This window comes from Hydra vulgaris, chromosome 02, assembly GCF_038396675.1.
Source record: "Hydra vulgaris chromosome 02, alternate assembly HydraT2T_AEP".
NCBI classification, from domain to species: domain Eukaryota; kingdom Metazoa; phylum Cnidaria; class Hydrozoa; order Anthoathecata; family Hydridae; genus Hydra; species Hydra vulgaris.
The window spans coordinates 50,960,368-50,974,366 of NC_088921.1; the positions used below are offsets into that span (position 1 = coordinate 50,960,368).

General features: G+C 28.1%; 1 protein-coding gene across 1 annotated transcript in view; it reads right to left on the reverse strand.

The window, feature by feature from the left end:
• Nucleotides 1-1,676: 1,676 nt before the first annotated feature.
• LOC100198688 (conserved oligomeric Golgi complex subunit 7) overlaps nt 1,677-13,999 on the reverse strand; it is a 48,753-nt gene continuing 36,430 nt past the window's right edge. The window contains exons 14-23 of the mRNA XM_065791297.1: nt 7,551-7,625; nt 5,498-5,563; nt 4,797-4,926; nt 4,551-4,718; nt 3,671-3,801; nt 3,516-3,596; nt 3,322-3,436; nt 3,122-3,247; nt 2,727-2,817; nt 1,677-1,824 (exon numbers count right to left, since the gene is read on the reverse strand). Coding sequence (XP_065647369.1) covers nt 1,746-1,824; nt 2,727-2,817; nt 3,122-3,247; nt 3,322-3,436; nt 3,516-3,596; nt 3,671-3,801; nt 4,551-4,718; nt 4,797-4,926; nt 5,498-5,563; nt 7,551-7,625 — 1,062 coding nt within the window. The 3' untranslated portion in view covers nt 1,677-1,745. The remainder of the gene's footprint in view (nt 1,825-2,726; nt 2,818-3,121; nt 3,248-3,321; nt 3,437-3,515; nt 3,597-3,670; nt 3,802-4,550; nt 4,719-4,796; nt 4,927-5,497; nt 5,564-7,550; nt 7,626-13,999) is intronic.

Here is a 13,999-nt window from a genome sequence, read left to right on the forward strand (position 1 = left end):
TGCTACACTCACTAAATACTAACCTAAAATGTCTTAACACCGAAAAAACTAAATTTTTTTTTATCTACGAATGAAAACTATTTCTACTAAAATGTTTAAATTAAAACCAAAATTAGTAATAAACGGTTTCATTCTTCAAGTGTTATTATATATCTTAGTATATTGAAACTTTCATGAAACTTTTACATTGATGAGCTACGCAACAAATTATCTTGAGCTAACGGTATGCTTTCAATGATTCGTAATTATGTCGATAAAGTTGCACTTAAGAGTATTTACTATGCATTATTCTTATCTCATCTTAGTTATTGTTGTCAAGTTCGAAGTCAATCAAATCATAAACTTTCTGCTGATCAAGCTGAGGTAAAGTCTTAGCATCCAATCAAATAACAAATCTAGTCATTTAAATCAGATACATCGAAGTCCTTTAAAATGCTTAGCATTCCAACCTTTCTAAGGTTAGTAAAGTTTAATAATCTTATTTTGTTTAAATAAAAATTTACCCTCTTCCATTACAAACTTTTTCACTGAAAGTAGATTAATACATCTGTACTCTACTTGTAATATATAATGGAAAACTAAATGTATCATCTTATACGTATGGTAACCATTCTGTTGTCAATCAATGCGTCTGTAAATGGAACAGGTGGCTGATACGCGTTTTGAATGAGTTAAAATAACTACGACTTAAAATATCTTTTCTTGATCTTAAACAAAATCAATTAAAAAAATTCTGAAAAGGTTCTTGAACTAACTAAATAGAGTATTGTCAAAGTATTTCTTGCAAACAATACTTTGATGGCTATACTAAATTTCAGAAGCCGAAAAAAGATCTACGTGATACGTGGTACTAATTTTGCATAATTGAAAACGCAAATAAAGCAATCCATAAGTATAACGAACATATTGCATCGAAGAATAAAACAAAGATAGAGAGACAAGGATTGAAAGTTAAACTCATGTTATGTGGTACACTTCATTTATAAAAGAAAATTCAACAGTTCAAAAACTTAACAGTTTTTTTCTGGAGACAGTAACTGTTTCCAGAAAAAAATATTTTGAATTTGCCTTTTTTAAGTGTTTTAAACCAGTAATTTATTTTCTAAAAATCAGACAGAAACTCACTTTCCTATTATGGTCTCCCCATACATAGTAAATTGAACTTATATTTTAATCGTTGTTGAAATTCAAACATATACGCTTTTAATTAAGTTATTATCAACACTGTTAATTATAAAATACATACATTGTTAATTAACTGTCAATATTCGGTACTTTAGATATATATATATATATATATATATATATATATATATATATATATATATATATATATATATATAAATATAATAAACACTAACTAATTTGCGACACCAGGAAATAAAAGAACTTGGTTTATGCAAAATTGGAAAATTCAATTTTTTAATAACTTTCACTAAATTATTTACAAAATTTGTATAAAAATTGACTCCGTGACTACAAAAAGCTTGTTGCTACGCACAACTAGGTATCCACAACTACCAAATAAAAAAACAACACCTTCATAAGAAGCGCGAGCACTCATACAAATTTAGTGTATTAAATTAGTTATTCAATTTATCTCAAAATTGGCTATTTTTATTTTATATTATTTTTATTTTGGCCCATTGTGTATTATAGCGAAAGAAAAAAAATAATAAAAAAATTATGGATGTATTTGAAATAAATTATTACAAAGATTGTTCAAATAATTATTACATGAATAATTAACAGATCTTTCTCAACGTTGATATATATTTTATTAATGATTCGTCTGCACCTGTTTCAGCTGCAACTTCATTAAAACTAAAATAAATATACAGCAAAATATATTATACGGAAAAAAAAACCATAAATGCCTAAAGCCGCTCGGAAATTACAAAACATTTTTAAACATCGATCTTTCATCGAAAAAAAAAAGAGATCAACAAACTACTGCTGTATGCAGTATTAGATTTTGTGAAAGGGGTTTCAAGAATTGTATGCACAGATTGAAGTTATTGTGGCTTAATGTTAAAGTGTGCGCTCTTATAGATGTTTCAAATTGAAAAAAGCCGTTTACAAAGAGAGTGTTATCATCAGTAAAATTGTTCATTATGATAAATAAAAATAAATTATTAAATGAACGTTTAAGATAATACCATGCCATTTACTATATTTTTGTAATTATGAGAAATCAATATAAAGAAATAAGATATAATAAAAGTTGTAGTTTATCATAATATAAGGCGACGAAGATAAAAGATAAAAAATTTTATAAGAACAAATAAATGCTGGAGTTTTATAAACATATTTAATCGAAATAGTTTTCATACAAATTATAACGAAATTTTCATTTAAGAAAAATGTGAGTTTACTTAGATCCAAGTTGAACTTATCTTTTCAAACACTTTCCGTCGTTTTCTTTCATTGCTTTCCTTTTTTATTTCAAACATTTTCATCTTTCCTTTTTTTTTTTAACTTAAACCTTTTTAAAATTTGCTTTTTCATTTACAAACATTTTCAGATAATAAAACTGTTTATGGTAAAGTTCATCTCATATATATTTCTCAATAAGTATTAAAAAAACTAACAAACTATGCACTTTAAAAATATATATGATAAATCGAAATTGATAGCACAATGACAGATTAAATAATAACAAATTAAAAATAAGTTAGAACAAATAAATAATATTGATAACAATATTAAATAAGGAAAATAGATACCTTGATGGGTCAGCAATCATTAACTTTTGAATAGTAAGAAGTTTTTCATTAACATTTACTTCCAAAGCACCAAGAATTTTTAAATAATAATCTTAAAGCAAACACAACTATTAGTAAATAAATTGTTTCAAAGACAAAATAAAAAATTAAAGTAGTACAAAAATTAAAGGAACATTGGCGTGAAGAATTTTATTATATCCAATCAGATTCCACACTGTTTATTTCGGCATGATAAAACTTAAAAAAAAAATGATACAAGGGCTGACAAAGAAAAAAACCAAGCAAATTTAAAAATGATAACAGTATTAACTTTTGCTTTTCATTTTTTCATTCATTCTCTTATTCTATTTATTCTTTTTACTATTAATGCTTTATTTATTAAAAACTGTGTGTACCTATATCAGCAAGTAACTGCCGTGTTCCATAAGCTGTTAGATAAGGAATTTTTATAATAGCTTCAACATAATTTGCACTTGCACTTCGTGCCAAGCTCTCTAACCAGCAGTGATCAAGATGAGCACCTGTTAAAATAAACTAAAAAATTCAACAACATATTTAAAAAACTTTAAGTAACCTTTTTACTTTTTTTTTATACCTTCAGTTTCTTGAAAAGGCAATCTTCCAACTTTTAATGAAACTATTAGAGAGACATTTTGCTCATTGAAATAACCTTCAAGCTGTTGGGGGAGAGTTAAAAGAGAATCTCCAATCTAAACAATTTATTAATATGTTTCAATATGATACATTTCAAAACTTATTATCTCAAGAAAATAATTACAAAAAACTTACCTGAGTAATATAACTTTGAGGAGATAAACTAAATTTTGGCAAGTCACCACCTGCTGCTTCTTTTTCTTCTGTTCTCCAAACCTAAGTTCAACATTGATTATGCCTTTTTATCATACAAAAACAAAAAGATAACAGCAATGAAATAAAGAACTAACCTCCATAGATGAAACACCATCTAACAAAGATTTAAATTGATAAAAAATAAGATCAAATGCCAGTGAATGCGCTCGTTTGTTTAAACGCAAAACATGAGAACATGATGCTGACAAAATTGCCTCTTTTCCTCCTATGAATAAAAGCATTTTAAACAACACATATCAAACATTTGTTGCAACAAATTTAGCATTAACAACAATTTAAATCTTTTATTTCAATAACTTGGTTGTTAAAAACTTTTGTTCGATAACTTGGTTGTTAAAAGTATTTGCTAATTTAACCATTTGTTTGGTTCATAGTTAAAAAATACAACACTAGTTACTTTTACATACCATTTCTTTGTGCTACTTTCACTGTTTATTTAACTCACTTTAACTTATGTAAACCTTGGTTACTTAGATACAATGTATCATTTTATGTTATGTTACATAAAAGAATCTTGATAACAGTGTATAGGTAATCATTTTATGTTATGTTACATACAAGAATCCTGATTACAGTGTATAAGTAATCATTTTATGTTATGTTATATATAAGAACCCTGATTACAGTGTATGAGGTAATTATTTCCTCATTTCGAAAATGTAATAAGTATAATATTCTGCTAAAAAAAATTATTTTTTTACATTTATAACTAATCAACAATAAAATAACCAACCAAAGAAATACCCAACAAACTAAACAACCAGCAACAACAAAAAATAAAAAATTATTTAAATTAAATTTATTGAACAAAAAAAAAATGACAAAAATTTATAAACTAAACATTATTTTAATTAATTCACATTTTCTTCTTCTACTTTAAACAAACTGAAAAATCAATTAGGATAATAAAATTTACTTTAAACAAACTGAATAATCAATTTGTATAATTCTTACGTGAGAGAATTTGATCTTTTAATTCCATTATAAAATCCCATTCAGCAGGTCGTGCTTTAATTAAATAATTGTCATCAGAAACATTTCCTTGGGTTATTTCTAACACATGATTTGTAATCTCTTCACATAAGCCGCATCTATATGCTTCAAATTTTGTCATCAATGTTCCTGTAAGTAAAACTCTCATATTATACAATAAACAATCATCAAAATACTGAAATAAAATTATAAAAAAAAAATACTAACCACAAACTTCTATAACTTTAAATGAATACTGAAAACTGGACCAAACACATTCTGCAGGAAGAACGAATGCAATTTGGTTAAACTTTGAAAGAGTGTTGTCGATAAGTTCAAAATAAGCAGATAAAAAAATCTATTAAAAAACAAATTATAATTTTAATTTAATTTTTCTAATAATCAATTTATCTCATAATATTTAGAAAACAATCGAATAATAGCCAGAAATGAAATGTTCCAGGGTTTTGGGATTAGACAGAGTCTAAGTCTATCCCAAATTGAATCTAATCAAAATGTTTATACAATTGTTCATGACTCCTTGAGGGTTGCTATCCATATCTTTCTTCAAACTCAAATTGAAAATACATTTACTCAATGAACATTTAAAACTTTATTTAACACTTTCAATAAACTTGACTTGACGCTATTTTATGTTGTTTTTTTTTAGATTTTAATAATTTAAAATGAACCAATAAATCATAGAAAGAAAATTTTATTTAAAAAAATTAAAATTTCCATGTTAGAGTGGCAACCCTTTATAATGTTTAAAGTTTATGAGAATCAATATCACAAACTTATACTAAAATAATACATGAAGTTTTATTTTGACATTTTTTAGGTTCCCGTTACTTGGTAATTTTTAGATAATAAAGTAATATAACAAAACTGCATAAAAGTTTTTTTAAGATAGCATGTACAAGGTTTACCTGTAGTGCTTCATGCAATCCACATACTCCATAACCATGTGTGAACTGCCAACATGCCTGACTTGCCTAAAAAAACAAAAGCAACATGTGTTTGTTATTTTGTACTTTTTTTTACTTGTTATAAATTATCTGTTAACTATCTCTTAAAACTTTATAATCAAAACTAGAAATCAGATCAAATCAAAAACAAGAGATATTAGATAAGAAATAGCAGTTATAAGGTAAAAGAGATAATAAATAATGGATAAAGATAAATAAAATAAAAAATAAGAGGTAAAAAATTTTAAAACAGGCATAACAAAAAAGAGATTTGAATAAAAAAATGAATAAAAGATATACAGTAGCGTGCAAAAGTTTAGAAGTACCTACTTTTTTTCAGTTTTTAACGCATAACTTTTCACAAACTTTCTCAAATAACCTGAAATTTTTACCAAATGTGCTCTATATTATAACAATTCAAAATCCATTTCACAAAATTTTTAAAACTCACCAGTCAATTAATTTTTATTGTTTTTTTGAAAAGGTTTCAGTGCAAAAGTTTAGAAACATAATAATAACCCACAATTATATTAGGTTTTTGTAAACAAAAGCATTATAAAAAATCAAATTTTTTCTGAAATTTATTATTTGAATTAACTTGAGATATTTCAAAAGCAATAAAGTATAACTAATTGAGAAATTATTTGTGAAGTTTTATAATTCAATTACGTAGTGATATTTTAAAAGCATGGGAAAGGCTAAGGAAGTTTCAGATGAAATAAAGAAATTAATTATAAAAGCTGTGGGGAAAAAAATGACTTACAAAAGGATTTCTGAACTTTACAATGTTTCTAAACCAGGAATATGTCACATTATGAAAAGGTTTCGTCAGCTCAAAACTATTGAAAGCAAGCCTCGCTCTGGAAGACCTAGAGTTACAACTGAAAAGGCTGATAGATTATTAGTAAGGTTTTGCAAGAATAATCCTCGCATGACTGCTGTCGAACTTAATTCAATTATGCATCAGTTTCATGGCACAAACTGTAGCGTTGATACAACTAAACGTCGATTACGACAAAATAATCTGTATGGTTGCCGTCCAGTTAAGAAACCTCTTATATCTGTGAGAAATTTAAGAACCAGAATAAAATTTGTAAGAGATCATCTCAGTTGGACAGTTAATGATTGGTCAAAAGTCCATTTCTCCGATGAATCAAAGTTTATGCTATTCAGTAGTGACGGAATTAGATATGTCAGACGTCCAATAGGAGACAGATTCAATCCAAAATATCAGTTACCTACTGTTAAACATGGAGAAGGAAATGTTATGCTTTGGGGGTGTTTTAGTTGTGACAACCTGGGTCCCATTCATCGCATAGAAGGAATTATGGACCTAAGAGTTGATTTAGACATAATGAAGAACATTATGCTGCCCCATGCAAAGAACAAAATGAATCGCAATTGGATCTTTCAACAAGATAATGAGCCAAAGCATTGTGCCAGATCTGTTAAGGAATATTTTCAATCAAAAAAAGTCAACATTCTTGAATGGTCTTCACAGAGCCCAGATCTCAATCCCATTGAGCATCTTTGGGAGTACATTGACAGGCAATTAGTTGGTAGAAAACCAACCAACAAAGACAATTTATTTGGTTTGATTAAAGAATGTTGGTATAATATTCCTCAGGATGTTCTCGTTAATTTAGTTGATTTGATGCCTCGTCGCTGTGATGCTGTTTTAAAGGCAAATGGATATGCCACCAAATACTAACTTTTTTATTGAAACTATTTTATTAAAAAATTACAAATTTTGAAAGTTTTAGTAAATATTTTAGCTTTATAGAAATAAATAATAATCCAAATTCAGCTGTTTCTAAACTTTTACACGGAAGTCTTTTCAAAAAAACAATAAAAATCAATTGATCGGTGAGTTTTAAAAATTTTGTGAAATGGATTTTGAATTGTTATAATATAGTTATTTGAAAAAGTTTGTGAAAAGTTATGCGTTAAAAACTGAAAAAAAGTAGGTGTTTCTAAACTTTTGCACGCTACTGTATATATGTATAAACCTTACTTCTTGAGCATACTTAAAAACTAGATTAGTGGAGTCAGCAATCACTTCAGGAATATCTGATAAATCTTTTACAGTCTAGAGAGAAAAAATCAAAAATGTCAACTTTTTAATAAAACAATTTTAATGTTTAGCTTTTCATTTTTTATTCAGGTTTTAAAGAATGAATTTAACTTATTAAATTGTAAATAACCTCTAACTGTGTATAATGCAGTTAATTACGTTTATTATAATGACTACTTTGTTAAAATATGTTGCTATATCAACAATATGTTGTTATGTCATAATGCGGTAATGTTGTTATGTCATAATGCAGTAATTTTTGGATAGCATTGAATAAATGTTTTAAAGCATGTTCTTTATTTGATTGTATTTTTGATTGTATTTATTGTATTGATAAAAAAATATTTTAACATCAAATAAAATAGCAGTAAAAAACAAAAATAAAATTTATAGAAAACTATGACTAAGAACTATATATACAGTTTGTACATTCAACAACTGATTATTTATTAATTATTAATAATTAATCAAAATGAGCAACAAGAACTAAATGTTTTTAAGATGGTTTAAAAATATTTGGTTTGACAACATTAGAAAGCAAGTAGAGAAGAGAATTTGGGGGAATATATTGCAAAATGAATGTTGGTGAAATCATGATGGAATATTAGAAAACAGATGGTTAGAAACATTCATAAAATAAACTGAAGAATATCCGCCAATATATAATTAATACTCACAAGCATGTGGTCACAACCAAAGGTTACATAAATAAACTCTTAATTCAGAAGCTAGATTGGGTTTATTCACAAATAGGATTGTTAATAAATGCAACTTTCATCAGTTAAATTGATTAGCTCATTTAATGAAGTTGCTAATATGAATGATGAACATTTTCAAAAAAATAAAAATAAAAAAAACTCAAATTATATTATAATATAAATATTATACAAATATAAGACAAAAAAAAAAAAAAAGAGCAGTTCTATATAGCAGCCTATATTTTCATAATTTAGAGTTTATATTTTTAATTTTTTGCTGTTGCATTTACCATTGTGTGACTCACATTTGCCCAGTTCAATATTACATCATATTGTATACTATTACTTTTTTTGACTACTAAATATTGATAGTATATATATGTGTGTGTGTGTGTATATATATATATATATATATATATATATATATATATATATATATATATATATATATATATATATATATATACACATATACATATATATTATACAGTAAGTAACGGGAGTTGAAACTTGACCTGGGCGGGATTGGGTAAAAATAGCCAGGGTCAGGTTTGTGACTAGGACTGCATAAGTATTAATACATCCTAAAGTATACTTTTTTATTTGAAACTCATGCTTCAAATATAAAAAGTATACTTTAGGATGTATTAATATATATTAATATATATATATATATATATATATATATATATATATATATATATACATATATATATATATATACATATATATATATATATACATATATATATATACATATATAAAAGTATACTTTAGGATGTATTAATATATATTATATATATATGTATATATATATATATATATATATATATATATATATATATATATATATATATATATATATATATATATATATATATATATATATATATATATATATATGCATATTTATGGTAGTCGGTAAAATGCAAACTTTTTTGCAAACCATAATTCAATTGGTTGTTAATGATGTAATGTTTTTCATTTTCTGTTTGCCGTTAAACTGTTTATTTTACTATATATTTTATGGACTTCAAGCAGAAACATAAATTATATTTAAAGAAATACAATCTAATTTAAATAAAATATATCAAATTACACTATATTTAATTCAAATTATAAAATTGCCAAACAAAGTTTTTTTAAATATCATAACTCAAGTGGTCATTAAAATATGTCTTGGTTCGCAAAAAAGTTTGCATTTAACCGGTTTGCAGTTAGCGGTTCACAGTTTGCATTTTACCAACTATCCATATTTATATATCACATCATCATGATCAACATGATAATGATGATGGTAATGATGATGGTGATGATGATGATGATCATGATCATCATCATGATCATGATCATCATCATGATCATGATCATCATCATGATCATGATCATCATCATGATCATGATCATCATCATCATCATGATCATCATGATCATGATCATCATGATCATCATCAGCAGCAGCAACAGCAGAAGCAACCTCTCTACATGCTGATACCCAAACCACTTTAATCACTCTGACAAACATTGTTCAATACAACCTTTTTTGTAATCTCTGTCTAAGATTATGCCTCTTTTCCTTGTCTTTTTAGAGTCAAACTCCACATCCATCTGATAATCATTTTCTTTTTCAGCAAATGCTACACCATAAAAAGACTTAAGTTTATTCAAATATATAAAGATATTGTATGCCAGCATTATCTTTATATATTTATTTATATACGTATGTTTTTCTAATTAAATAGAAAAACATATGTATATTCATATTATTATAATGTATAAATGCGCCTTTTACCTATCCTCCTGGATCCTCCTAAGCCTCATTATACTGGGAGTTTTTCACCTTCTTGTGCAGTTGCTATATTAAACTGTAATCATTCGTCTTTTTTATAAGAGCATTTCTACTGAGAACAAATGTCTTTTTATTATTGCAAGAAGTTAATGTAAAAAGTCTGATGCTAAGCTCCGTTATTCTCAATCTGATAGGTTCTAGAGACTTTTGGAAAACTTTAAAAATTTTTTTGGAAAAGTATCAATAATTAAAGTTTGACATTACATCTTTAATTCATGGGTCTGATTTTATTACACCTACCAAGAAAAAGGCAGAGTGATTTAAAAAGAATGAACCTTTTCTCTAATTTGACTCTTCCTGCCATTTGAGTTAAACAGATTAACCCATTGCTAGACATCCAAATTGATACTACCATTAATTCTTGTCTTCATAAGAAGCCAACACTCTCTGATTACTTGGACAGGGCACTTGAGCTTGAAAAGGATCTCAATTCTGCTACAACATGGGGCTCTCAGTGGCTAGTGAACTTTAACTTAGATTTTTTTTAGCTAATTGTTATTGCAACAATCTAGATCTTCTTACATTTATGAATAGTAATATACTCAATGAGTCATCTACCCTTTATTTTCTAGGATTAACTCCTATGTGCTCCAAAAATTCATATTCGTCTAGTTTTTTTCCTCAAACATCAGTTCTTGGGAACTCACTTCCTTCATCTTGCTTTCCTGATTCTTCTAACTTGCAATCTTTTAAGTTGTCTGTCAATTGTTATCTTGCTTTATAAACTTCTTCTTTTCTCTTCCAGTAACTTTCAACTCTAATAGTGGTTGCTTGCAGTCTTGTTGGAAGTAAAGATATTGAAAAAAAAAAAAAAATCACTCCAGCATCCAATGCTAAAGTAAACTCTCAATTTTAATTTTTTATGGCTTGTGGTTCAGACAACATTTCCATCATAGTCTTACTAAAGTGTTCTCCAGAACTCTCTTCAAACCTTGCTAAACTAATATTAGGTGCTAAATAAGTGGTACCAATAACTAAAAACTCTAGAAAACACTTTGACCTCTCCAACATACAAAATAGCTAAAAATGTAATTTACAGTTTAAATAGGCAAATATTTGATAAAGTGGTTGCGCATGTAACCAATTAAAAATGGAATTGCCCATATATATATACATATATATATATATATATATATATATATATATATATATATATATATATATATATATATATATATATACACAGCCCACAGGATTGAAATAATTAGCTTGGCAAATAATGCTGACCTGATGCTTAGGTTAGCATCAGATTGGCAAAAAATTCTGAAACAGGGTTCAACAAATTAACAAATGTGCGAACATTTAGCATAAAATTTACAGAAAAACAAACACTGAGTATACCAACTTTTCTTTCAGACGCCAATGCTTGCTTATATTTTTGTCCGACCACAAATTTAGTTCATTTTACAGAACTTGTTAATTTGTTACCATTGCAGAGATAACACAAATCAAGACCAATACCTTCAAGTGTTAAGAAATCACATGCTACCTACAGCCAGAGATTTTTATGAAGAAGTTCCTTATTTTCCAACATGATAATGCACCTTGCCATAAAGCTAAGCGAGTTTGCAATTTCTTACACGATATGGGTGTTGGACAAATGGAATGGCCACCCCAGAGCCCAGATATGAAGCCCATTGAGCATGTATGGGAAATCCTGTTCAGGGCAATCAGGGGTAAAAAGCCATGCAATCAAGATGAACTTTAGAACTTGCTACAAAATGCTTGGAATAACATCTTATTAAGTCTCAACGAATTGAATAGCTGCGTTTAGCTAAAAATTGACAGACAAGGGTTGACAAGTCTTAACAATTCTTCCAGTTCTCGACTGACTATTTATTTTAGTTTATGAAAAAGGTAAACACTGAACAAATATAGAGTGATTGTTTGGTGTTTTTGCTTTATCTAGCGAGAAATTCTGTTAAAAATTTACTGGACACATGACTTTTTTTGCCACTGTATTGATATTTTATCAGAAATCAGAGTAAAAATATTGCACGTAGTAATGCACAGTGGACCAAGATCGGCATAAAAAGGACAAAAAATACACACAAAAAAAAAGGAGTAAAAATATACAAAACTTAAAATTAAAAAAAAGTTACAACAAAAGTTTAATACAATCTTTGTTAAGTTCAAGTTCTTTAATACATCTCAAATTCCTTCTTAGAGAGCTAATGGGCTTCTCAAAAGCCTTTAAAGATTCATTGAGTATTTTTAATAACCTGTATGAAGTATGGTCAATAAGGCTCTGTAAATCAATTGAGGCTGAATAATCAGTAGTTTGTATTCCACAATGAGGTATGCATAAATCTTTTTCTTCCTTAACTTCATTATAAGTTGGATTCAATTTTTCAAACACTATTAGAGTTGGAAGTTACTGGAAGAGAAAAGATGAAGATTGTAGAGCAAGATAACAATTGACAGACGACTTAAAAGATTGCAAATTATATGAATCAGGAAAGTAGGATGAAGGGAGCGAATTCCAAAGCCACCAGTTCACCAGCCACTGTGAGCCCAATGCTGTAGCAGAAGTGAGATCCTTTTCAAGCTCAAATGCCCCCTCCAAGCGATCAGAGAGTGTTGGCTTCTTATCATGACAAGAATAAATAGTAGTATCATCAGCGAACAATGCCACCTTAGATGTGAGAATATCTGGAAGATCGTTAATGTAAATTAAAAAGAGTATAGGGCCAAGGATTGAACCTTGAGGAACCCTGAAGTTACAGAATATAAAGAGTGCTGTTAATCAAGGACAACTTTTATACTATGATTGGAAAAGAAGGATTCAATAATCTTAAAGGTGTTACCAGATACACCGTAAGAAGAAAGCTTATGGAGAAGACCAGCATGCCAAGCTTTATCAAAAGCTTTAGAAATGTCAAGAGCGATGACCTTAACCTCTCCACATAATCAAATGCACTATAAAACCGATCGGTTTTTACTGTTAGCAAATCAGCTGTAGAATGAGAAGATCGAAATCCATATTGATGATCAGAAAGTAAATTATTAGATTCAAGATGAGAGATTAAGTGTTCGTTAATTAAAGTTTCAAAAACCTTGCTTATGATAAGATGATAACTAATGGGACAGTAGTTAGACGAATCAGATTGCTCTCCAAAATTTTTGAAAATGGGGATAACAGATGCCGCTTTCCAGCAGGCTGGAAAATAAGACACTGATAAGCACTTGTTAAATAGTTTTGAAAGTATAGGCATCAGCTCCGGAGAACACATCTACAAGACTATAAGAGGTATGTTGTAAGGACCACAACTTGTAGAAAAGTTTAAGCAGGAAATCACTTTAGACACAGAAGCTGGAGTGATATGAATGTCAAGCAATGGATCAACCTGTTTGACGACTAACTCAGGTAGAATGCAACTAGTGGAATCAAGAGATGATATTGTTGAAAAGTTCTTAGCAAACAATTCAGCTTTGTTTTTAGGTGAGGTGACAAAGTCTGAACCATACAAGAGAGGTGGAATAACAGGTTTGCGCTTATTATTGATACTATTAAAGATTCTCCAGAAGTCACGAAAGCCAAATTTTTGTGATGAAATACGAGATTTCATGACCTGAAAATAGTGGGCTTCAGCATTAGACAAAACCTTTTTACAATGGCGTCTAGCAGTAATAAACAGACGTCTGTGTTCTGGTGATTTGTTTTGCTGATAGATGTGGAAGTAATGGTTTCGATTAGCAATTGCAGCAGCACAATGTGAGGAAAACCATGGAGAAGAGCGAGGCTTGACCTGGAATTGTCGTGAAAGAATAAAAGATTCGATGCCAGCCTGAATCCACGAAGGTTATGTAAGAAACACTTTTGTCAACAGGAAGCACCTAAG